We start from the raw sequence: 26,869 nt of genomic DNA, 5'->3' as shown, positions 1-26,869 counted from the left end.
CCTACCCCCCATAACTTGACCCTTCTGAGTCCATTGGTGCGGTCAATTTCACACCATTCGGCCTGTAACAGTGCCTATCGGGACCGGCAACGTCGGTAAAATCCGACGACTCAAATCTCACAATTCCGGCCATTAATTCTTAAAATTGGATGAGGGGTTTTCTTACCCGTTTCCTTCTGAGTGTTGTGACACCAAATTCACTACGATCCAACGGTTAGATCGTCGGAACCACCTCTTCCCTCCACGGACGATGGTAGTGGCTCCGTTTTCTGGCCAAACTGTGACAGCGACGGTGGCTGCTGGTCGGGATCTACTGGGCGTCGGCTTCTGAGTCGATTGGTGGGGGTGGTGACATCCACGACGGCCTGGAGAGAGAGAAACAAAGGCGGCGGCGGCGGCGATTCCGACCACCATGGACGGCGGTGCTCCGGCCAGAATCGAGCTGTGAAAATGGATGGGTTTTCTTCGTCTCGTTGGAGGTCGTGCCGCATGTCGTTGAACTCAGCTCGTCGAGATCTTTCTATTGACACCGGCGGTGTCAAAAATAGAGGTTGGAATCTGAACTTGGGTATTTGGCCATTGATGGTTTTTTTTTGTGAGAGAACGTGAGAGGAGAGAGAGAGTGTGAACGGAAGCAAGAGAGAGAAAATGATAGAACCCTAAAAATTTCACTATATAAAGTGTCTGATTAAGGCAAGATTACGTGCCTGATCTTATCCTCAATTATTTCCTCTAAACAGATTAAATTTGTACTGATTAGAGGTAATTAGTTTAGCTCACGTAAGTTAATCTACTACTTACAGTCCAATATTAATTTCTGAATAATTCAATATTGTTTTATATTCTTACTCGCGTAATATTTCAAACTGTTTCAAGTCTTGAAATTAATTTTAGACTGAACAAATTCTAAATTTTACTTTTCTGCATTCTATCCCGAGAATGACGTTTCTGACAGTGTCAACTCCCGAGCTCATATTGTACCCATCTACTATAGGTATTTATCTTGCGACTTTAACCTAACTGTCTGGCAATTAAGGATTTTTTTTTCTTCTTTTAAAATGTCAGTGCATTTTTTTAATACGCCGCTAACATCGTGCTGTGCTTGGAGATTCTTGAAATTAAGATTCTTAAACTATACTTGTACTGAAAATTATTCCGCCTTAAAATACGGCGAGAATTTATCGATCGAATTTACTTGATCGAAACATGAACTTAACATGAAATTTGCTATAGAATTTAGGAATACATATATTAATTCCATAAATCCTCCATTCACAATATAACATAATATTTTCTAAGAAAATCCTTGGCTTAAAAATACATGAATTGTATTATTTAAGGTCTGAAATTTTCTCAGTCATTACAATTTTGTTGTGATTTTATAAAAGAAATATTAGGTTTATTTTAGTTACTTCCAAAGAACATAGCTCTTCAAGAAAAAAGAGAAGAATATAGGAATTACTACAAAAAGATAAGGATAAATTGCACCGTTGCATTCTAAACTATTAGTTTTTTTTACAATATATTTTGAACTTTTAATTTTGACAAACTACACTCTGAATTTAAGAATTAGTAGCAATTGTGACCCGATTAGGTAATTAATGTTATCAAATTAACGGTTTAAAACGCGCAATTCCCATATGAAAGATAAAGACAACCACTTTTCAAACAATATCATGTGCAAATCTCATATATCGAATTGTTGATTTGATGATACCATTAACTATTAGACTTCAATTGCTACTAATTTTAAAGTTTAAAGTGCAATTTGCTAAAATTAAAAATTTAAGGTCAATTATGCAAAAACTGAATAGTTTTGGGGCAATAGTGCAATTTACTCCACTTGCATATGCTTCACTTTCATCTTAGTTTGTTTTTGTTTGCTAATTCACCTTTATCTTTGTTACTTCCAAAATAAAAATGTTTACAAACACACACTCTCTCCTGCGTGGTTTTAATAGTTACTTAAACATTTACCGATTGGCGTGTATTATTGTTTTAGCCGTGTAATATTAATTAAACTGTTGTAATAAATTAGATAGTTGACTGAAAAATGAATAGTAATTAATGAGATTTGATTCTTATCTCACTACATCATGAAGTTTCTATATATATATATATATATATATTTTTTTTTTTTTTTCATATGTTGTGTTGGATTAACTAATTTTTCCTTCAACATGACATCACCAATATTTCTAATCTATGTGACATCATGTTTTTAATTTCTAATCCTTTTCTTCACAAATTTACCATCTTAAGACATAATAACAGTCAAAAAGGACACCAAAAAGAGAAAATAACAGCAAAATTTCCTTTTGCCTGAGGTCTCAGAAAGTTCGACACAACTGAAGTTACCGAATTTAATTTCTAATCCTTTTTTTTTCACAAATATACCATCTTAATACATATACCTTTAGTAATCTGAACACTAAAAATGGACATTAAAAAGGACGAAAAAAACGGCAAAATTCCCTTTTGCCGGAGGTCTCAGAAAGTTCAAACAACTGAAGTTACAAAAAAAAAAACTTCATTTTGTCACATGACATCAAAATATAGATAAAAACAAACCCATTAAAGACCTAGTTGTATATATACCAAAAAGTTTTCATACTTTTCCGCTTGTCAACATTCAAAGTCATATTGGATATATATATTATTTAAATTTCCAAACGTTAGACTCAGGACTGTTTTCTTGATCTAGAGCTAAAGGATTTATTTCTTAAGAAAGAAGATCTATATATGAATCTTGTATTGGGAAATAATGTTAAGAAAAATATAAATGAAAAAAGTAGCCTCGGTTATCATTTGGGTCATTGACTTCTTTGTCAAGTCATCCAAACTCAAAACCAATTTCCACTCCATTAAATTGATCCCCCTCCCTTACATTGTACGCTCACAATTGATTCATCCTTTTCTAATCTAAACTAAAAGCCAAAAGCTGTTAAAAAAGAAAAAGAAAAAAGAGAAAAAAAAAATGTCTTTCAAAAAGATCAAATCCTTCTTTATACCTTCATGTCTGAAGCCTAAGAATAATCCATCCTCAGAAGCCAGATTTCCTGCAGTTTCCAAGCAAATAAGTTCCCGGAGATTATCGATTTCCGATTTGAGCAACTCGTCGGTGTCACTAATGAGTGATCTGTCGAATTCGCTTATTGGATCAAATCTTCATATTTTTACACTTAAGGAGCTCAAGAATATCACACAAGACTTCTCCAAGAGTAACTTTCTCGGAGAAGGTGGCTTTGGACAAGTATATAAAGGCTTCATTGACGACAAACTGAGGCCTGGTTTAGAAGCTCAATCTGTGGCAGTTAAGGTTTTGGATTTGGATGGCAAACAAGGTCATAGAGAGTGGCTGGTAAGTTTCTTTTTTTTTAACTTATAATTATGGCCACATTATTTTCTTCTTCTTCTTCTTCTTTTTTTCCTCTTATACACCGAGTGATAAGAAAAGTTTTTGTGATGACATTTGAAGCGGTTTTATATATAATTTTACCGCAGGCTGAAGTGATTTTTCTTGGGCAATTGAAGCACCCTCATCTAGTGAACTTGATTGGATATTGCTGCGAAGATGAACACAGGCTTCTTGTGTATGAATTCATGCCACGTGGCAACTTAGACAACCGACTATTCGAAAGTAAACATAACCATAAATATTTTGCATATATAATTATGATACACTTTTTTTCATATGATATATGCAGAATGTAATGTTTCTGAACTTGGGTTGTTATCAAAATCCTTTTCTATGCTTAATTTTCGTACTAATATATACGTATATAGATATATTGACCTGCAGCTTATATACAATATTATGTATGTACAGGCTATTCGGCGACGTTGCCATGGTTAAGAAGATTACAAATAGCAGTTGGAGCTGCAAAAGGACTCACTTTCCTGCATGAGGAAGACAAGCCAGTCATATACCGAGATTTCAAAGCTTCAAATATCTTACTAAATTCGGTAATTAATAACAATATCCTCTTGTCTTCGTCTGCGGTGAATTCTTTTTTTTCCTTTTCATGCACGTATATATGGAAGAGAATATAAACAGTTTTTATCAACCATATATCTAACTGAATTAATTTTATTTTCTTTTTTTTCCTTTTACTGCAGGATTTTACCTCAAAGCTTTCTGATTTTGGCCTGGCAATAGACGGTCCAGAAGGAGATGAATCACACGTCACAACGCGCGTCATGGGCACTCAAGGGTATGCAGCTCCTGAGTACATCATGACAGGTAAGCATAAACAAAAAAAAAAAAAAAATCTCGTGTTTGGAATTATTTTTATTTTTATTTTTTACATTTCTTAAGAAAGAAAAAAATGAAAATAATTTTAAAATGGCAGTTGACATAATTAAAGATAAAAAATAAAAATGAAAACGATTTTTTTGGTTTAGTATAAAATAAAATAAAAATGAAAAATGATTTTTAGTCGTTTTTCATTTTTTGATTTCATTTTCTCCTTTCTCAAACAAAGAGAAAGACATTAATGAGTTTTTTTATATTGAAAATAATATATTGATAAAACTACCAAACACATTTTTAAAAATGATTTCTGTCTAAGATTGAAAAAGTTTTCATTTCCATTTTTATACAAAAAATAAAATCATTTTAAAACGAGTTCCAAACACACCCTAGTTTTTTTTTTTTCTTTTTTTGGATAAGTTATAGAAAGATTAACTTGGAACTATGCTATGAATTATTACACATTCACAACTAATAAATCATTATTACATTGATACCTACACAACTTTATATGCGTGTCAATTTTTTACTTCTAAATTTATTAAAAATAATGGATAATTAGAGAAATTATAGGAAAACCTACTCATTTTAAGTTGAAACCTCACTGTCAGCTCCATTTTCTTTCAAAAATTTGAATGGAAATGTTTTAACCTACAGAAAATGTGTGACACACCAAAGTGCTCAAAGTGTAAACTACTAGTACTCAAACTGTATTATTATCTATCAAAAGCGTACTCAAACTGTACTGTATTATTATTTTCAGGTCACGTGACGACTATGAGCGACGTGTTCAGTTTTGGGGTGGTTCTTTTGGAGCTACTTACTGGTAGGCGATGCTTGGACAAGACCCGGCCGAACAGAGAACAAAATTTGGTGGATTGGGCCAAACCTTTTCTGAAGGATGCCCACAAGGTTGACCGAATAATGGACCCAAGACTTGAGGGACAGTACTCTAGCGAAGGGGCTAGGAAAGCGGCCACATTGGCATATCATTGCCTTAGTCAACACCCCAAGTGTCGGCCCACAATGAGCTTTGTTATCAAGACCTTGGAGCCACTTTTGGACGTGACTCATGACATCTCCATTCCCTTTGTTTACGTCGTTCCACATGACGAAGGGAAAGGGCAAGAAAATGTGAGTGGAAATGAATGTTACGCGGCCGTGCCGAATGGAAAACACAAAGGAAAAGAGACCGACACGAAAGGAAAGGGCTACCGCCGGAGCAGAAAAGGCCATAGGCATAAACATAGGATTAGGTCATTGAGGTCCAACGCCGTCTATTCCGACACCGCTTTGTATAGAACTCTTGGGAGTGGTTTATACTCGCCCAAAACGAGCAGTAAAGGAAATTAGTAATCAAGCCAAGGTACTAAAGGAAAAAGAAAAGGTTAATCTGCATACATGATAATGGTGGTTGTGTTTGTACATTAGAGTTCTTTAGTTTTTTAAATTTTTGTTTATGTAAGATTGAGGTATAGTTTTCTCTTCCTTGTCTTGATTTTATTAAGCGTGTTATAGTTTTTTCTATCTTTTTAAGAGAGAAAATACAGTGTCTTGTAACTCTTTATTTAACTCTCTCTCTTACTCACAAGAAAGTCAACTTTATTTTGAAGTTCTTACTTTTCTATGCTTTCCCATGTAGGAACACGTCTTATGTTCTTGTCTAAAATGTTGACGATAGAATTTTTGGTACCGTGAAAATATCGGATTGTCGTAAGCACTTGTGGAAATAATAATGTTGGCCAATTTTAAAACTATTAATTAGACATGTAGATTGAGTTGATCACAACTCAAAATTTTAGCCAAAAGTTTATATTCAAAAATAAATAAATAAAGACCCTCAGTCAAAAGTCTTTATTTAAACGGAGAAATTAGCAAAAGTAAAAATTTTCTGAATTATTGTATATAAGTTATAAGTAGAAATTTATTAATGTATTGCTGAAAGGTATTTCTGGATACCAATGATGTTGGTCTCCATTTCCCAATTTAGTGTCTTAACTAAAAAGATTTCCAAGTCAATATTCCATATATATATATATATACACAGATCAGTCCACTTCTTAACTAGGGAAAATAAATAGATAATTAATTAATTAATTGATTGATTAAAAACATAATTAAATAATCACTAGTACAAATAGATGATTCAAAGATGGTTAAAAAAGATACGACGACGGTTAGCGTAACTATAAACGATGGTTTTTTTTAAAAACCATCTTTCATAATTGAGTCGTCATTTCTACATTTTCTCTAGTGTTAAATAATTAATTAACAGATTAGAGAAAAAACAACAAATTCTATAAAACTCATCTGCAATGGTTCTGGGCCAACCTTAGACTTCTATTCTTTTACCAACCCCACTCAAACCTCTATATGTACTGAATTTCAACTGAAAACCATCATCCCTCGGAAATCTGCAGACATATTTGCAAACTTGAATCATACGATAACCTATGTAGTTATTTTTTTTTTCTGTTAAAGTCAAATCAAAACTAGGATTCTTTCCGTTATCATAGTTGAGTTGAACTTTTTTTAATGAGATATATAACGAGTGAAAAATTCTTTCTATTAATTTTTATAGAGTAATTTCTTAATTACAATCCTAACAATCTAATGTTTAGAAACGTACACTGTCGGTCCAGGTAGCTTATTGTACAAGTTGCGGTTTTGTTACAATCATTCAAATCCTCAAAGTCTTCCATTAAAGCAAATCACAAGTCAGCTAATTCTCTTATGTTACAACCTATCTTAGCAGGAATCTATAGTTCTATGACTTTGCAGGCAGCTATAAGCGTAGCCCATAGAAGTCCAAAAACATGTAAAGCCAACTTTCTTAGTTTGATAATCTCTTTCCAAACTTACTTCCACAATATGATTAGTGTTGGGATTTATTTCTAAATTTGTGTATTTATTGTAATCGGATTTGATTGGCATTATTTTGGAAATGTTTTGCTGGGATGATTGCGTTTAGAAATGTCTATGTAGCTGGCAAGTTTCTTTTGGCAAGTTTCAAAAAATCCAAAAACTTGTTTTAGTTTCTATTTTTCTAAGTCAACTATTGATTCAAAGATGAAAAATTGATTTGATTGATTCTTGATTGAGATTTTATAGCTGAATGATCTTTCTATGTTGCCTAAGAACGTGTCCATGTTCGTTTATCAGTTTTGGGAAGATTTCACAATGAAAGAAGATTGATTCGTATGGTTTTGAAAAAATTGACCGTGACAGCTATGTTGCAGTTTTGTTGCAATAAGGATCTGCAACAGATGTGGTTCAACGAATTAATTGAAGATGTGTCAAGCTATTCACAGCTTACTTATTTATTGAAAGTGTCCCTTAAGTCTTTGTACATCTCTTGATGAGTTTTTGTTGGGTTGTGAGACATGGGTGAGCACTTGTATTGAGAGAGATGATTTGAGTGTTTTTCGAGAGAAAAACTTAGTTGGAGGATTCCAATGTTAAAAGTCGAAGGGATCTCGCTGTTCAAGTTCAGTAGGAAATTGCAAGTTCATAGGCGTCTTCTTAGAGAGGGAGTCTCAGGTAGATTAAGTCTAATTGAATTGTAAAAGAGTTCTTAGTGGATTGTTCATCATCTGGGCGTGGCCCCGCAGAGTAGGATGTTACCGAACCGCGATATCATTTCTCTCATGTTCTTTTATTTTATGTTTCTGTAATATTCATATTGTCTTATAAAGTGTTAAAAGACTAAAACCGGTACTAACAATTAACAAATAAGCACAAAGAGATGGGGGCCCATTCAAACGATGCTTATCAGTACACACTTTTAGTAGTGGATGAATTTTTTCTCGACCGTCTGATCATTTCAGACATCTTTACATCCACAAGTGAGTGCTTTCACATTCTGATCTGTAGGGAAAAAACGAAGTTGATCAACAAAAACTGTTTATAACCAGCTTTAATTCCTTGACTTTACGCTTTACTAATTCTTTTGTTTTTCGCTGGATTCGTTAATTATGTAGATTGATTTCACATTAATTATCATTATTTTGGTCCCCAACCCATTTTGCAATATGATACTTGTTATCATAAGGTACATAAAATGGCTGTACGTATTTTGATTAAGTAAACCATGTACGCCATAATGCAATTTCATATAGTTATAATCAAGTTGATTTTGTTAAAATTAACCACATTTTACTTCACGCAGACACACATATTAGGAATATTTGCGTTTCAGTCCTTGAATGAAACTGATTTAATTGACTTCTTTGCATCCTCTTCACTTCAAATTGCGCAATAAATCACATTGTGAACGACTTAAGATGACGATAGAAAGAACTTTCTAATAACTCATAATTTGCACGTTATAATCATAAATAGGAAAGTAATAAGTCATATTCTTCCTTTGCTACAACTCTGTTGTTTTTCTCGCCTTTCTTTTTATCTTCTATTATGGATCTTTAAATTTTTTTTGTATTTAAGAAAAATTGTTTTCAAATTTTTATTGTGCCGAAACGTCAAATTAAGCAGGTTCAAGACAAAATATTAATAACAGAAAAATCTAAAAGACATAAGGATTTAATGTGGTTCAGCTTTTGGCCTACGTCCATGAACGAAAATGGCGAAAAAATTCCACTATAACCAAAGAAGATTACAAAAACCTATCAAAAATCTCTCACAACCCAAATCCCGAATACACCCAAAATATCTCAACCCAAAAATAAGAACTCTAACTGTCAAAGAATAATTCTATAACCAAATATTCTTACACCAAAATAAAAGAGAAAACTGTGTATCAATAGGAATGACAAAAGAGATAAAATCTCACTTATGCGGCTACCGCTGCTAAACCACATGCATATATCAATATATATGCTTAGGTAATTGTCGACAAGGCTTGCTCATAGGGAAGGATATGGGCCTGGCCCAAACCAAAAATAAAACAATGCTTATGAGTTTAATTTAAGCCACAAGCCTAACAATCTCCACCTTGACAAAAATTAAACCAAGCTTAAATAGTGAAATTCCTCCGCTATCTCCTCCAAAACCTTGTATGGCTAATTCCAATTTGCAACACCAAATAAGTCCAAGCGAGGCCTAAACTTCTAAACGACAACCAACTTGATCACCGAACTTTTTGTCATTCTCTCAAGCTTACCATCATTCACATGGAGCACAAACAGAACAATCAAATCTCAAAACAAAGTCAACAGTGCAACCAAACCATACCTCAAACGGAGTCTTCAATCCAAATGCAGTTGATGAATATCTAACCAAATAGCAGGTTGAAAAACCAAACTTAGAAAGCAAACATCAAGCTTTCCCTAAGAGAGTTGAATTCATACTATCTGCAACTAACAACTGTTGTGGCAAATCTCAAATAGTACGATGTCTCACTATCTTCTTCTTACAGAATCCATAACTCTCATCAAATTGCACACCATCACAGTCATGAACAAACGTCAAAACTGACATCCCCACATCACTCACTTAACCCGAATGCAAATACCATGAACGAGTGATCCTAAAAGCTCGATCTAAGGAAGATGAGACCGTAATAGCACCAACAACTGTACTACCCTGCAGAAAATATAGGCCATTATGCAACTCTCCCTTAATCACCACATAAGCTCCCTTACTAACTCTCAGAACTCCACCTTGTGAGTCGAGAGTTCCCAAAGAAACAAGACTTCTTCAAATCTGGCATGTCTAACATCAGTCAAAGTCGTAATAGGACATTTTATTCCCCATAAAGACAACACTCACATCAATAGATTGGTAGTTAATAAACCAATCTTTATTAGGGCACATATGTTGGGAGAACATCTAGAATCAAGAATATAAGAATTGCATACGCAATCACTAGACACAGATAGGACATAATCATTATCTTCAAAATACTCAACAATATTAGCTGATGCTTCTTCACTAGTTTCCTTATTTCCCTTGAGCTTTGGGCAATCAACTTTCCAATACCCTAGTTGGCGACAATAGTTGCAGTTGCCTTTTTTTATTTTTAGGCTTTTCTCTATTTTTGTTTTTTTCTTTTTCAATTTCTCTACCTCTAACAACCAATGCACCTGATTGATTTTCATCCCAATTTTTAGACATCTTTTTCTTCAGTTCTTTGGAATTCAAAGACGCCTTAACATCTTTCAAAGAAATAGTGTCTCTACCATATAACATAGTATCAACGAAGTTCTCATACGAACGAGGTAAAGAACACAACAAAATTAATGCATGATCCTCATCATCAATTTTCACATCAATATTCTTCAAATCCAGAATAATTCTATTAAATTCATCAAGATGACTTTGAATAGATGTACCTTCCAACATGCGAAGAGTGTACAAATGCTGTTTCAGATAGAGTCGATTGGTGAAAGACTTAGTCATATACAGACTTTCAAGCTTAAGCCACAACCCAGTAGCAGTAGTTTCGTCAATAACCTTACGCTACACCTTGTTTGCCAACGATAGCTGAATAGCACTGTGTGCCCTTTCTAAGAGGTATTCTTTCCCATCATCTGACAACGTTGCTGGTAAAGCCTCCTTGCCATTTAGTGCCTTAAACAACCCTTGCTGAACTAATAGGGCTTGCATCTTGACATGCCAAAGACTGAAATCATTCTTCCCGTCGAATTTTGCGGTTTCATATTTTTTCGGTCATTGTGGAGGTCATAAATCCCAAAATAATTTGACAAATAAACCAAAGCTCTGATACCAGTTGTTGTGCTAAAACGTCAAATTAAGCAGATTCAAGACAAAATATGAATAGCAGAAAAATCTAAAGGACACAAGGATTTAACGTGGTTCGGTTTTTAGCCTGCGTCCACGAACAAAAACGGCGAAGAAATTCCACTATAACCAAAGGAGATTATAAAAGCCTATAAAAAATCTCTCACCATCCAAATTCTGAATACATCCAAAATCTCTCAACCCAAATGTAAGAACTCTAACTGTCAAAGTATAATTCTATGACCAAATATTCTTACACCAAAACAAAAGAGAAAACTGTGTATCAATAGGAATGACAAAAGAGATCAAATCTCACTTATGCGGCTGCCACTGCTAAACCACATGCATATATCAATGGGAGAAAGAGGGAAATAGGCTAAGACTTGAGGTGAATTAAAATTAATAGGCTAATAGTTTACATAAGTTAATAAATAGGCCAAATTATTGTTTTTATCCATAATTTGTCTGGTTATGAACCATAACTTGACAAGTTATTGTCCATAATTCACGGTTTTTGTCCATAACTTGTCTGGCTATGAACCACAACTTGACAAATTTGTCTATAACTTATCTGGTTATGAACCATAACTTGACAAGTTATTGTCCATAATTCACGGTTTTTGTCCATAACTTGTCTGGCTATGAACCACAACTTGACAAATTTGTCTATAACTTATCTGGTTATGAACCATAACTTGACAAGTTATTGTCCATAATTCACGGTTTTTGTCCATAACTTGTCTGGCTATGAACCACAACTTGACAAATTTGTCTATAACTTATCTGGTTATGAACCATAACTTGACAAGTTATTGTCCATAATTCACGGTTTTTGTCCATAACTTGTCTGGCTATGAACCACAACTTGACAAATTTGTCTATAACTTATCTGGTTATGAACCATAACTTAATAAGTTATGGCTTATTAATTTTTATAACTAAAAATTAGCCTATATACTTTTTTAAGCTTTTCATATTAACATATTTTCTACTATTTCCGTATATCAATTATATATGCTTAGGTAATTGTCGACAAGGGTTGCTGATAAGGAAGGATATGTGCCTTGGCCCAAACTAAAAACAAAACAATGCTTATGGGCTTAATTTAAGCCACAAGCCCAATAATTTTCATATATAGAGTTTTATTTTCTTTATTTTTTTTAATATGGATTAAAACTGAAAAACTACAATGTTGATTTTCCGGTCTTTTAGCCAATGAAAAAACGAGAGAAAATAGTTTTTTGCACATTGTGCGTCGCCTGCCAGAGACTCTAGTGAAGTTAGCCCGAGCCTAGAGAGATTTTATTATTGTTGTTGTTTCAGTTGTTGTTTCATTTGTGTAAGGCAAAGCATGGCACAAATTTGTTGTTGTTAATTCATTTTTATAAGGCAAAGCAGGGAACAAATTTGCTGTTGTTGTTTCATTTTTATAAGGCAAAGCAGGGCACAAATTTTTTGTTGTTGTTGTTGTTGTTTCATTTTTATAAGACAAAGCAGAGCACAAATACGATATAGCTCACTTGAAACTAGATACGTGGTGATCGGCTCATTTTCACAAAACATATGAAGACAATTTGACATGCTGAAATTGAAACTTTTAACACATTTTTGGACTTGATTCAAAAACCAGTATCCGAACTTGCGATCTCAGCACTTGATCCCGTCAGCCACATTTGGCCTGTGATATTAAAAATTTTCCTCCATATATCCAAAATTGTACAAAAAGCTACTGCCAAACCAACTAAAATGGTATCATGTTCAACAACCAATTTGACATCATGAGAAGGAAGGATGGTTGTTCTTATTTAAAAGGTAAGTACACAAGCTAGAGCAAGTACAGTTTGGACTTTAGATCACTACTAGCACAAAATAAAAGCTAGCTATACATAAATGCAAATCTCAAGATGCATACATTTCAGCTCACTTGTGATTATCACGACCGGAAGCCAAACACTGAAATTACATATTTTTTTAATACGTGAAGTACTTTTGAAAACCATGGCCGGCATAATCATGTCATCATGATCACAGGGCATAGAGATGGGGTGGAAGCCTAGGCTCAGCAACTGCAACAAGGGGAATTTTCTTCGGTGTCGAAAGCCCGAAAATCTCGTTCATGTCCAAGTCCTCTCTCTTCATATTTGGAGGCAAATTCCACGTGAATCCATGCAGTAGATTGGCCAAACTGGACTGAATTACCTTCAAGCCAAGACTATACCCGGGACACATCCGCCGACCCGACCCGAATGGCAAGAGTTCAAAGTTCTGGCCCTTGACATCTACGTCCTTCCCAATGAACCTCTCGGGGACAAACTCGTTAGGGTTGTCCCACAAGCTAGGGTCCCTCCCTATAGCCCAAACGCTCACTAGTACTCTAGTGTCCTTCGGAATGTCGTATCCGTTAATCTTGATGTCGTCGAGGCAAAATCTTGGCACCAACATGGGGGCCACCGGGTGCAATCTCATTGTCTCTTTAGCAATTGCGTCAATGTACGGCAAGTTCACAATGTCCTTCTCTTCGACCCATCTCTCTCTTCCTATCACTCTGTCTAGTTCTTCTGTTGCCTTTTTGAATATCTCTGGCTTCTTTAGAAGCTCTGAGATTGCCCATTCCACGGTCACCGCTGAGCTCTCAGTTCCACCAGCTATTAAGTCCTGAAATAGATGTTTTCCAAGTGATCAAAATGATGTCGTTTAGAATGTTTTTGGGCTTTGGATAACTAACTATATATGATACGACAAAGAGTACGTATGTGACTTCATCTGTTGCTAATGGTTGATTACTTGTCATTATTAATTTAATAATTTGTTAATTAGACTAAATAATTGATGGTGCTATTTAACAATATTTGTGAATCACGTGTAGTGTTGTCATATCATGGTCCACGTGGGGCATAAGGTTGTAATATAAAGTTGTGATAATTCTAGTCAATGAAGGATAGCTTAAGGGAAAGGACAAGAAACTGGTTGTGGGTCCATGACTTCAATTCAACAACCAGTTTCTTGTCCTTTCCCTTAAGCTATATATAGAAATGGCATCCATTTTCTATTCACCACCATTTTTTTTTGGACGTGGTCCACTTGGCCTGGCTTTAAAACGACGTATGGCGACCCGCAAATACCAGTTTTCTAATCTTTTCCTCATCATCATTAATAATGAGACACACAAATCAATTATTAAAAAAAAAGAATCGGACACCGTAAATTAGATAAGATATAAAAAATTAGATAGGTAATCTGATTGCGGATGGAATTTACATTTTACCTCAGTAATACAGAGCTAATATAATTTAACTCCAACAACCAAGTGACACATCTTTATAAAGAGATGTCATATTCAAGCCGTCGGTGTTGAATCCATTCATATCTTAAAAGCTATAAATGTCTAAACACCTTTTCTTCTTTGTCTTTAACTCGTTGTTTACCTTTATTAGGTATTTTGTCTAGGTCTGTAAAAAATTCAAAAATAGATTCTAGATGTCTTGGTGCAAATTCGGTTAATAATCAATTTCGTAGCAGACTTGGAGCAGAAATTTTCATAGAGTATTGACAGAACCTATTTATTTATTGCTTTCATAATCTATTAATTTAACTTGATAAAATAATTACGAAAAACGGATCTAACAATCTTTATATCTTTAGTGATCACTTATCAGGTTACATCAATCAAATTTATGGGGGACTCTGCAGTCTGCACTGTAATTGATCTTTCTTAATGGAAAAGGAGCAGCAGAATATAGCAACATTGATCAAGTTAAAAAACATATATATATATATATATATATATATATATATATATATATATATATAGACATGCAAAGTGTCTAATCTCTCCCTCACACACACACACACACACACACTCTCTATATACGTGTGTGAGATATCTATTTATTTATTTGTAATGATACAATCACTACACACATGATAATGTATCAAAATTCTCACACAATATGATAATAATGTGAGAAACCTGGTTACTTTGTTTATTTTTGTTTTGTTTTGTCATTAGTCCATATTATGGTATACTTAAATGTCATACCAAATATGTACCGGATGAAATAAATCATCTACACTCACAAGTGGTGTCTAAAACAAAAAAATAATAATAAAAAAAGAACTCCAAGACTTTTCTATTACGAGCTACTTTAGCACTTTCGTGGGAAAAAAAAAATACGAGAAAGACTGCATCATTCTCTCTAATGTTTTCTTCGTCACTTTTTACATTTATTGTTGTTTGATACATAGACTTTGTTATTTTATTTTATTTATTTAAATAATAATATATTACGTTAGTGAAATCTACGTGTCAAACAATAAATATAGAGAGTGATAGAAAAAATAATACTAGTATTTTTAAAAGAAATAAACGCGGAAAAACTTGTCCACATAAAAATCAAGAAAACAAATCATATTACAACATTAACGTTTATACGTACCTGGGTAAAAGCCTTGACGCCGTGTCTTTCAAGCTTAACTTCAAGAGTTGGATCATCGGCAAGTTGCAAAAGCACATCGACCATGTCTTGGGCATGGGGCACATAATCCTTCACTCCCTTTCTCCTCTCGTTATGTTCGTCCAAAACATGCTCTAAAAACCTGTCCCACTTCTTGCTCAAAGCCTTCATTCTCTTTATGTAGCCTTGCAAGTCCAAGAAATCGAGCCACGGAATAGAATCTCCGATGTTCAAAACCCCACTAAGCAAGAAGAGCTCGTCAAGCATTTTCTTGAACTCGTCGGGCGAAACGACGGCGTTTGGATCCGACCCGTCCGTGTAGTTCTTTCCCAACACCATTCGGCTGATCACGTTGAGAGACACCGTCGAGAGTTGGTCTTTGAGCAAGACGAGCTTTTCGGTTTTGGAAAACTCGAAAAGGGCTTTTAGCAAGGCTCTCATTTCCTCCCTCCTTATGTACTCGTACGAGTCCAGCCTTCGGGCGCTGAACAGCTCCATCAGGCACATTTTGCGGGCCTGCCTCCAATATGGGCCGTAGGGGGACCACGTGATGTTCGAGTAGTTGTAGGTGGTGTATTTTCCGGCGGCGATTTTGGGCCGTCCAACGAAGGTCAGGTCATGTGTCTTGAGGAAGATCTTGGCCATCTCGACGGAGGAGCCGACCACAACGGGGAATGACCCGAACCAAAGCTGCATGATGGGGCCATACTTCTGGGAGAGGTCATATATCGACCGATGTGGGAGCGGGCCTATCAGGTTGAGGTTCCCGATAATGGGCCAAGGTTTTGGGCCGGGTGGTAGGTTGAGTTTGCGGCGGCGGAGGCGGCGGGAGAGGAGGATAAGGGCGATGGTGGCGAGCCATGCCGCGGCATAGGAAACCCATGTTGGGCCTTCCATTTTGATTTAAGGGATTATGAGGGGACTAACAACTACTACTGTTTTTTTTTGTGATTTAAGTGGAGGCAGAGGTGGTGGTAGTGTTTCATGGGAATTGGTATTTATAGAACTCAAAGTAGTGGGAAGCAAGACCCTACACATTACTTCATTATGATAAGGCACATTGGCTTTTTCTTAATTTCTAGTATTTTACTCTCTTCCATATTATTATTATTGTTGCTCTCAATAATGTCGTCTAATTGTTTTGTCCATTGTGCCATCATGGATTTCCATAGTAGGGACAAATCCTCGTAATTTCGTGGATGGTGGTTAGAAGACTCAAAAAGTAAAGATTTTTCCTAATTGACCATTGAATGGGAAATCTTTTAAGTGCATCTTTTAGTTTTGAATTACTAATTGCAATTGATCATCATTCATAACTGAAAATAGGCAGTCGAATAAGTTATTTGTCATTATAATTTAAACGCCCAGCAGGACAATGTTATAAAAATTCAGTTGTTTTTTAATTTATGTCTTGATCAATAACAATAGTTGCATTGTCATCGTATCGTATTATCACACTATTATTATGTTTGAGTTCTTTATAAATACTTATAATTACGGCTTTGATCACTTCTTATCTTACTAGCAGTGAATTTAGTATTGTTTGATTATAGCAAAATTAAAATAAAAATTCAATCCCTTCCCGTGAAAAATCCCATTTTCCTTGATACTTTTGGCATGCAAAGTTGAATTTTTTTTAAGAAAGTTTCTCTAGAAAAATAGAACTATCGGTAGTTTTATTATTTTCAGCTGTCATATTTATATCAGATTTTGTCTGTTTTGCATATCTTTTTAATATGATTTGATTTTAATCAGATCTTACGGTCAAAAAAACTGATCCTACCGGTAAGATGACATACTGGAGAAACTCTCTTTTTTAATAATCAAAGTTTAACTACTTTGACAAAGGAGCAAGCTTCATTCCATATCGTATTACTCTCATTTGTCCCATAAGTTCTTCTAGTGGGTCCTTTTATTTGATTGACGCACCAATATAGTTCTGGAAAAAAAAAAAAAAAAAAAAAAAAAAAAAAAAAAAAAAAAGAGACACGAGCAGGTACATTTCTGTTGAACTATGATCATAGTTTTTAGCATAAAAAGAAAAAAGAAAAAAACTATAATAATAGTGTAAATGTAAAATTACCATTTCAATTTCCGTGCATTACCTCAGTTTGGTGACGGTAAAAGTGTGTGAATCTCCCATAAAAAATTATTTGTTGAATATTATTCCAGAGTTTCCTGGAAAAAGCATGTGAGAATTTATGGAATTAATTAAAAGTTGGAATCTTTGTATATGTAAAAAGACTTGACTTGGGGTCAACGCAGCCAACCGGTGGCTCTGTGGTCACTGGCTGAGAGTAACTTTCACTTATAAAGAAACCAAAAAAGTAGTACTCAATATTCCCATTGAAGTAAGGAGTTATTGCATATCACCATTACAAAGTACTTTCCGACGTTTATTCGTCTTTAGAACACACTTTAAGATGCACAACTAAGGTGTCACGTGTCACTTTCTTATAAGGCTGCTTCCTTATAAATTTGAATCGAATTATACATTTTGAACACACTACAGGACGACCAATGCCATCGCTAAATACTTTTTAGTGATGACATTTCATCGCTAAATAGTCGTCGATGTATATCTTTCGCTAAACGTGTATTTAGCAACGACAACACTATCACGCTGAAACGTCTTATTTAATCGTCGCTATAAAAGTGTACCGTAGTCGCTGAATAGTCGTCGATGTATATCTTTCGCTAAACGTGTATTTAGCAACGACAATACTATCACGCTGAAACGTCTTATTTAATCATCGCTATAAAAGTGTACCGTAGTCGCTAAAAATTTGTGAGAATTTTAGCGATGACAATATTTGAAATTGTCATCGCTGATTGTAAGTTACAGAGATGACTTTTTCAAAAAAGTAGTCGCTATAAAGTTTCAATTTTTTGATTTTTTAGAAAAATATTTACTTTGTTGTCGCTAAACATTTCGAAATTAAATTTTTAAATAATTAATTTTTATTTTTTTAAATATTGTTCATTTGTTAATTTTAATAATTAGGTTTGATATGAAATGATTAATAAAAATTGTTTTGTTATATTAAAATTTAATATAATAAATTAAATTAATAAATAATCAAATATGACAAAAATTAATAAAAAACGAATGCTAAACATGAGTGAGAAGTAATAATATTACAAGCTCAAGTAACATAATGAAAATAAAGAAAAATGTCTGATAATATTATATCTAATACAATTAAATAAAATAAGTGGTTCCTAACAACAAGAACAAAACTGTCTAATGGGCTCCCTAAATTTATGGCAGCGTCGTCGTCTTCATCCTTGTTGTCGGCCGGTGGTGGGGGTGGTGGTCGAAATGCACCTGGCGGGGGAGGGAATTTTGGCGGCGGCAGCGTCGTCGTCGTCGACGTCCTCATCCTCATCCCTTCTTCTATCCTCGTCGCTTTCCGAGGACCTCTGCCACTATGCCCTCCTGAGTCAATACAATATGATTAAGAAAAAATATCGCACACACGTATGAATTTTTGTGACTAAATAAGTAGTCACATGAAAAATTAGAGTTAGTAAAGGAAAATTTGTAATTAAGTGTTAATAAATTTATGCTTTTATTTGTGATTAGATTATTTTTAATTATTATTTCACATTTTGTTATTTACTCAATTTACTTTCTTTTTTCATTTATTAATTCTTATTTTTAATATCAATTATTTTCTTTTTTATTCAATAATTATATCAATTATTTATTCTAATTTTTAATTTCTTATTCACTTTTAATGTAAATATCATCTTTATTTCTTTGTTATAATTTTTCATTTTTTATTCCACGTAAATATCAATCCTTTACTTTTTATTTTTTCTATTTTAATGTAAATATGAATTCTAGAAAAAAAAAAATTTCTAATGTTTTCCTAAGTCCTTAGTTATGTAATTGTTTTTTCTTATTTTTAATCAACTCTTTACTATACCACCTAATTTTTTTTTTCTTTTCAATTCATACTTTTTATTCCCTTTTCACATAACCTATAGCCTAAACAAAAACATACACCTACAATCAACTCAATAGGAAATTAACTAATAAATTCACTACTAATAACAATTTACAAAAATCAATACTAACATAACCAATTTAAAAAAAAAATTGCCCATTCACATAATCAATTTCCCCTAACCTGTCACAACCCCAAAGATGGGACCGTAATTATTGGAATTTAATTAAAGAAAATTAACTTAATTAAACTGAACTGTTTAACAAAAATCATAAAAATAAATACATAAATATCAAGATATTTTGCTCTTGAGACTTTCTTTTACAAATAATATTAAAACAGTCCATAAATTTAAGCTTTACACATCTCAAGGACAATGCCGATCAATACAGATCATATACAAATATACAGTACAACTTTATAATTTAAAAACTGTAAATTTCTAATTATAATAAGCCACCTTGTATCTCGAGCCTTTATTCCATTGGCGTTAGCTTACCACGTTGCTAGTCAAGCTACTAACTCTAGAGGGGGACAAAATTTAAAATAGGGGTGAGCCGAATGCTCAGTAGAAGAGTAAGAGTGGATTACAATGAAAAATAAATTTAGAAACAATAGTTTCAATATTTGAAATCCTCTATTCAAAACCTTGACACCTATGAGGGGTAAACTCAAAACTGAAAATCTCAGCAAGTGTGAACATCTTTGAATAAAACAGATAACTAAGTATTTTGAAACCATTTTTAAAGTACTAAAACTTTCTCAAATTCATTTCCAACAGTACAAGGAATCTAATCCTTCAGGTAATCAACAAGTACCAAGTACTTGTAATTCCATTTAAATTCTAAAGCATCCTAGAACTAGAAGTTCATAGGAGAAGACTAGAAGTCAAACACCGGTAACTGGAATGCTCTCTAATAGTATCAGACATAAAGTCTAACAGCTGTGCTAAGCCAAAATACACCTCACGTGGGTTCTGGGACCTGCCCCTAAGGATACACACTGCATATCCTAATCTTCAAGCAATCAAGCACACTAAGTATCTAATTGCTCATCATGTCAATGTTCAATGGCGAATTGCTTATCAGAACAGTGCCGAGAGCTCTACATGTTTATACACCATGCTCAAATTTATTTCTAATTCAAGACATTTTTTCTTTTTTAAAATTTCACTTCCGTAAATTATGATTCGCGAATATCAAGTTTTCTTGAAGGTTTTTCATATATGTATGATTACTCCATATATATTTATTCATAGACTTTTCAAAAATCTTCTTAAAATCTCTTATCAAGAAAATCGTGTTCTTCACCAAAATGCAAAATTCCTTGAAACACTTTTTAAAAGGATGAGAAATACATTCTCATTCTTAGACATGGTTAAAACTCGAGTAATATGGTAAACTTTGGCTTAAAAACGGATTTTTCAAAAGATTTGGGCGGAATTAGCTGTCACTGGTCGACCGGTAACAGAGAAGTACAATTCCACCGGTTGTCTGGAATGGTTGACCAGGGCTGTTCTCCAGTCCTAAATCAGCTCACCGACTTAGCGAGAAAAGTACCAAAAACCCGAATTTTTTTTAGTTGTGATTTCAAAATAACCCATGGAAATCGCTTTAACCAATTGCCAAATACCAAATTAAGATTTTGAAATCTAAACCCACATAGTTTTCACTGTATTTCATTAAAACTCAGGTTTAAACCATCAAGAAAATTAAATTCTAGAATTTCATCATCTAAATTTCAAAAATTCAACCAGTTCCAGAGGAATCCCATGATCTCAAAGGTTATTCAACAATATCCTTGCATAAAGCTCCAATTTAAAAGATAAACAAGCGCAAAAATCTAGATTTAAACCAAGAATGAGGAAGAGGAAAAACCCTACCTCAAACGGAGAAAGGAAAAAGCGAGAATGGAAAAATTGGCTTGAACTCTCTGTACAAATTTACTATCTAGAATTTAAAGTCCAATCTAACTAAAATATGAAATGGCCCATCATTTATGTTCCGAAAAAAGAAAAATCATTTACATAATAATTTTAATTAAAAATCTTTAACTAATCTTAGGTTAATTAACATTAATCATCAGATTAGATTAATTAATCTCAATTAATTTAATGGGGTGTTACATAACCTAATCACAACAACAACAACAATCAATACTAACATAATCAATTTCAATATTTATATATATATATATACCCATTAACATAATAAATTTAACATAACTAATTTAACATTACCAATTGCAAAAAAAAAAAAAAATACCCATTAACATAATCAATTTCCCCTAACCTAATCACAATAACAACAACAACCCCAACAACACCAAAGCCAACAATACCAATAACTACAACAACACCAGCAACATCATCAACAACAACAACATCAACCACAACATCAACAATAACTAAATTTTCACCAAAATCACACCAAAAAAAAAAAAAAAACTCACAATTAATCACCACAAGAACGGGGTGATTGGTTTGGGGTCTCTCAGCTACCACGGGCTTCCACCAACAACAGCCACGGAGTCCAAATTTCAGCCCCAATTAGGTTTTGGGAATTTTTGGTTTTTTTTTTTTTTTGGATTTTTGGGTTGAAAATAAGATAAATTTAGAGATAAAAGTGGTTGGGATTGATTGAATTGAGAAATGGGGAAGAATTTGGGGTGTTTTGGGGGTTGGTGAGGTGGAGAGGGCAGAGGAGAAAAGGGGCGCCGAGGAGAGGAGGAGAGAAAATTAAAGAAAGAAAGGAAAATTGAGAAGAAAGGTTCTGCGAGCAACTTTATTCGCAAAACCTTTAACAACGACAAATGTAATCACTAAAACTGTCTCATGTCCTTATTGAAAATTTGTAATGTCATTAAAAAATCTAGTGTGTCAGGATAAACTTAATGTCGTCACTAAAAGTCATAAAAAATTTCATCATACCAGGTAAAATTTCAGCACTTACCGCCTTAAATTTTCAGGAAAATTTGTAGTTCCGCCGAGAAATGTTTAGTAACTTTTAGCGACAACATTGTCATCGCTAAAGAGTTGACTAAAATGACCAAACTTTCAGCGATGACATGTGTGCCAACTGGCGTGCATTTTTTGTGGACTTTTATCAGTTGGCACGTAACAATTTTCCGCGACGAATTGCTAAAAAGTTGACTATTTGAACTCCCTGTTTAGCGACGATATGTCGTCGCTAAAAATCTTTCCCTGTCATCACTAAAATAAATTGAGATCAAGTGAAACGACAAGGCATTTAGCAACGAGATGTGAATGTGTTTTTTGTGATAACATTAGTCGTCGCTAAAGGCAGCAATTCTTGTAGTCACACCACCAATGGGTTGGTGCCACAATAAAGATGTTTTTCCTTATCCTTAGGTTTCAATTTTGACTAGCTACTCCACTAAAATGTCTTACCTGACAATTTATTCAGTGTAGCTGGTCCTAATTTCCGTTCCGTTGGTGTATTTCATAATTTCTTCTATAATAATTTTGAGAAATGTTACAAAAAAAGCTTCACTCTTAGATGTAGGCCATTGTTATCGGAGTTTTAAATTTACGCCGCACAAACAAACTAGTAGAAGGTCAATAAAGTATGACATATAAAACTGAATTACAATAAAATGCTGGCATAAATATGAGAAAAAAAAATTGTGCCACCAAACTTTCTTGTCATCTATTGATAATAGGGACGAGAAAACACTAGTGATCCTCTTTTTCGACAAGCAATATATATGTGTGTGTAATATTGAATTTTAACTTGCATGGAAGACTTCTCCATCCGTCGTTATGGAGCGGTTATAAGTCTCAACACTGCTATTATTATTATTCTTCTTTTTGAAATTAAATATGCATTTTTCAGCATTGCGGTGTCTGTTGGGTATTTGAAAGGGTAACGATGATCAATGTAAGAAACTGAAAAGGAAAAATACTCGGTACTCTCCTCTCTTTGTTCGATTATTATGGTCCCGTTCATTTTATCGATTCGAGTTTAAAATTCAAGTTTTGTTACAGGAAAAAGCTTTCACAAACAGTCACATCTAATTTTTTTACTATAATAAAAAACTCTCACATAAAGTCACATCTCAATTCAAATTAAAAATTAAAATCAACGAATTAAACGATCATATATTCTTTAACTTTCTTTTTTTATTTTTTTATTTTTTGGTCTTTTTCATCAGTATCAAGTACGTCCAGCAAACAGCTGCTTTTCATGATTAGTTTGTTTTAATAGTGACATATTCTAGGGGTACCTTACTGAATATATATAGCGATCACGTGGAAAGTATGATGTATAAAGAAAAAAACGGCACGCAGTTGACATAAGGAACAAATATGGAATATTTTGTGTATTCAAAACTTGTGATCTTCAATCTTCAACAATGGGATACACACGTCACTCGTGAGTCACAAATGAAATGAAAAGCCATTATTAGCGTGAAACACAACCCGGCATCTTCGCTTCAATAAAAACAAACGTCGTCTTCCATTTCCATCTTTACAAAATATGGTTATCATTTCATAAGATATATTTTCCTAATCATATGTGACCGTTTAGCTTGTTGATTCGAATTTTTAATACGAGTTAAAATATGACTTTATGTGAGAGCTTTTTACTGTAGCAAAAAATTTAAATTTGATTGTTTATGATAGTTTTTTACTGTAATAAAATTTGAAACTTGAATCGGTGAAATAAACGGGGCCTTAGCCTTCCATGCCCGCTTGTTTCACTTTAACTCCTAATATTAACTTTTAGAAATTTGACTACATAACATTTCTAAATATACACTTTTAAGTTAATAAATTATCTATTTTCAAATCGAAATTTAGCACGATAATGACACACAAGTTTTAAAAAAGAATAAAAGAATAGAAAGAAAAACCAAAGAAAAATTTCTAGAAAGAAAAAAAAAATCAGATTAGGGCATATGGCCGGAAAATTTTTATTTCAGATGTCTTTTTTTAAGGTTTATGGCCGGAAAATTTTTTTTTCAGATGTTTTTTTTTAAGGTTTTTTTTTTTTTTTTTTTTTTTTTTTTTAAATTGGTTGCTTTTCGTTTTATCTCAAATGAACCCCTCACGTGTCATATCCTCGTGATCGAATAGAGGGGCCGAAACGTTATATTTTAAAATCTTTGTGGTAGTAAGATTTTTAAAAGTGAATTTTAGACATTAAAGTGAGACTAGTTAATACTTAATATTTTCAAGGTCGTTTTGCTATAACTGCTGTCATGTTGTAGATCTTCAATCTCAAATGAATCAAAGACAAATAGACTACACCAAATCAACATGGGATCCTCTTTTTTGAATTGAAATATTTACGACTGGAGAAACTTAACAAACTTATAAGGTTCCTTTTGGTTTTAATAGGTAATTAGTAAACGAAAGTTATGAGATGTTTCGGGGCAACTGAGCGTTAGACCGACCCTTAAGTCCCAGATTGACTACCACAACAACCATATTGTTGTAGACACCACAACAACCATATAATATATATATTTTGTTTGGGAGACACTGACCCAACACATTTTAAAAATCTAATTTGATCTAAAAGATTAACATACTATAACTTAAGTCATTCTATGTATATAAACCACTTCATATTCCCAACAATAATAATATATATATATATATATATTTTGTTGGGAGACACTAGCTTAACACACTTTAGGAATCCAACTTAACCCAAAAGATTAACATATTATGATTTAGGTCATTCTATGTATATAAACCACTTCATATTCCCATCCACTTTTCATGTGGGACAACATACACGCATTTTTTTTAATAATCTCTCCCTCATGTGTGTGTTCACCGAGCTCCTCCTTAAATCAACATTTCTTGTAGTCAGCACATCCAAGCATCACACTCCAAACATGAGCCAACTTGAGCATGGAAAAGAGAGCCGAAACCATGCGAGTTCACCAATGCTCTACCAAACTGCGGGAATGCCTCCCGTGGGAACTGTAACTAAGTGTGATAGTTTGGACCATATGAACCATCGGCTCATACCACTTATTAAGGAGACTCCACATGCAAAACTGGCCAAACACACTTCAGAAGCTCAACTTGACTCAAAAGGTTAACTTATTAAGTCTTGAGTCCTTCCATATATATAAATCACTTCACATTTTTATTTATTTTTCATGTGGGACAATACATACACTTTTTTCAACGTATATATTAAAAAAGTTTCCTACTTGGGAGAACGTATGGTTGTCGACTACCTCAACAACCATATGTATAAGACAATCTTACTTCGTGGAACATGACAAAGAGACCCCACGGTCATTTCACGTTTGATTAGAGTTGTTAAAAACTATTCTGTTCCCGTGTGAAACAACATTTTAGGTGCATTAATCCAACCACATTTTCCACTTCATTTTTCTTAATCTCTGTTTACAAAAAAAAAAATATTATTAAACAAAGACTTCAAGAAGCGACCACCATAAGAATAATCCTATTGTAATTATTATTATTTTGAAACAATAATCCTACATTGTTTTCCACTATGTACATGGTCAAGCAAATTAAGGTGACAACATCTCTTGAATGGACAGTGACACCACCATAGCAAGGAAAAAAAAAAAAAGAAGATAAATATTCAAGAGTCTGAAATTTTATCCTACTCTTAATTAATATTTTTTTATTTTTTTAGTCAAAAAACTATATTAGTTAAAAGAGTATTAATAAAAAATAGAGATAAAAATTCAAACTCATATACTTTAAGGGTAAGTTTAGTAATTTTCTAAAAAAGAAACTCATAAAACAACAAACTTTCATTTCGTATTTTTTTCCTTATAAAAACCAAATTGGGTCAGAAAATTTGAATTATATACTTAAACGTTCAAATTTGAAGCAGGAAAGAATTTAATATTTATCGCTAGATTAAACTAGCAATCATTATAATTAATTGAATTTATACCATGAACTTTTAAAATTAATTAATTAATTACTTAATTCATCTTTGCATTTTTTTTTGTTTTTTTTTTTAAAGTGGAATTCACCTTTTATTACTAGTAAATTATCAAGCTCAATATTATTAAACCACAAATAACAGCTATTATGTAGGGGATTTTTTTTTTTTAAAAGGGAAAAAAAAAAGAAAAGAAAGCACATTATAATGTCCTATCCTATAAAATAAGAAATAAATATTCTAAATGGGATAAACTCACAAGCCCCTGCCTATTCAAAGCCTTCCCCAACGTCTTAATTAGCTACAGAGAATAGATATTAAGCATTCGGGTGTTGGGTTGACTGCCGAGGTGGAAGTGGTGGGACCTAAATACTTAGGTCTCGTTTATTTTATTAATTTGTGTTTTTAATTTTAATTTTATTATAGTTAAAATTTTTTATAAAAAATTATATTTTAATTTAAATTAAAAATATAAATTCGCGAACTGAACGAGGCATTTAAAATATAAAAAAAGAAAAGTTTATTAAAAAAAAAATGCTGAGAGAGTGAGTAGTTCGGGTCCCAAGAGATAGAAATAGCGAGAAAAGATGGAGAAGGGAAGAA

At 33.4% G+C, this 26,869-nt stretch overlaps 2 protein-coding genes across 2 annotated transcripts; one reads left to right on the top strand and one right to left on the bottom strand.

Moving 5' to 3' along the window:
- The first annotated feature begins 2,906 nt into the window (after positions 1–2,906).
- LOC21392893 (putative receptor-like protein kinase At1g72540) lies at positions 2,907–5,777 on the top strand. The gene is made up of 5 exons (XM_010088495.2): positions 2,907–3,361; positions 3,505–3,640; positions 3,830–3,966; positions 4,120–4,243; positions 5,016–5,777. Exons 1-5 carry the CDS (start codon positions 2,978–2,980, stop codon positions 5,603–5,605), a joined length of 1,371 nt encoding a protein of 456 aa, XP_010086797.1. The 5' UTR covers positions 2,907–2,977; the 3' UTR covers positions 5,606–5,777.
- A 6,860-nt stretch (positions 5,778–12,637) lies between these two features.
- LOC21392892 (cytochrome P450 71A1) lies at positions 12,638–16,393 on the bottom strand. The gene is made up of 2 exons (XM_010088494.2): positions 15,388–16,393; positions 12,638–13,606 (listed from the first exon to the last, which is right to left on the bottom strand). The coding sequence occupies exons 1-2, from the start codon at positions 16,300–16,302 to the stop codon at positions 12,977–12,979; spliced, it is 1,545 nt and encodes a 514-aa protein (XP_010086796.1). The 5' UTR covers positions 16,303–16,393; the 3' UTR covers positions 12,638–12,976.
- Between the last annotated feature and the right edge of the window lie 10,476 nt (positions 16,394–26,869).

Source organism: Morus notabilis, unplaced genomic scaffold, assembly GCF_000414095.1.
Source record: "Morus notabilis unplaced genomic scaffold, ASM41409v2 Scaffold1273, whole genome shotgun sequence".
Taxonomy (NCBI): Eukaryota; Viridiplantae; Streptophyta; class Magnoliopsida; order Rosales; family Moraceae; genus Morus; species Morus notabilis.
Note: the sequence above shows the minus strand (reverse complement) of the source record. Positions and strands in the feature narration are given on the sequence as shown.

Coding starts and splice junctions, on each gene's coding strand:
- LOC21392893 (XM_010088495.2), top strand. CDS start 2,978: ATGTCTTTCAAAAAGATCAAATCCTTCTTTATACCTTCATGTCTGAAG. Junction 3,641..3,829: donor AGACAACCGACTATTCGAAA/GTAAACATAACC, acceptor ATGTATGTACAG/GCTATTCGGCGACGTTGCCA. Junction 4,244..5,015: donor TCCTGAGTACATCATGACAG/GTAAGCATAAAC, acceptor TATTATTTTCAG/GTCACGTGACGACTATGAGC.
- LOC21392892 (XM_010088494.2), bottom strand. CDS start 16,302: ATGGAAGGCCCAACATGGGTTTCCTATGCCGCGGCATGGCTCGCCACC. Junction 13,607..15,387: donor GCGTCAAGGCTTTTACCCAG/GTACGTATAAAC, acceptor CATCTATTTCAG/GACTTAATAGCTGGTGGAAC.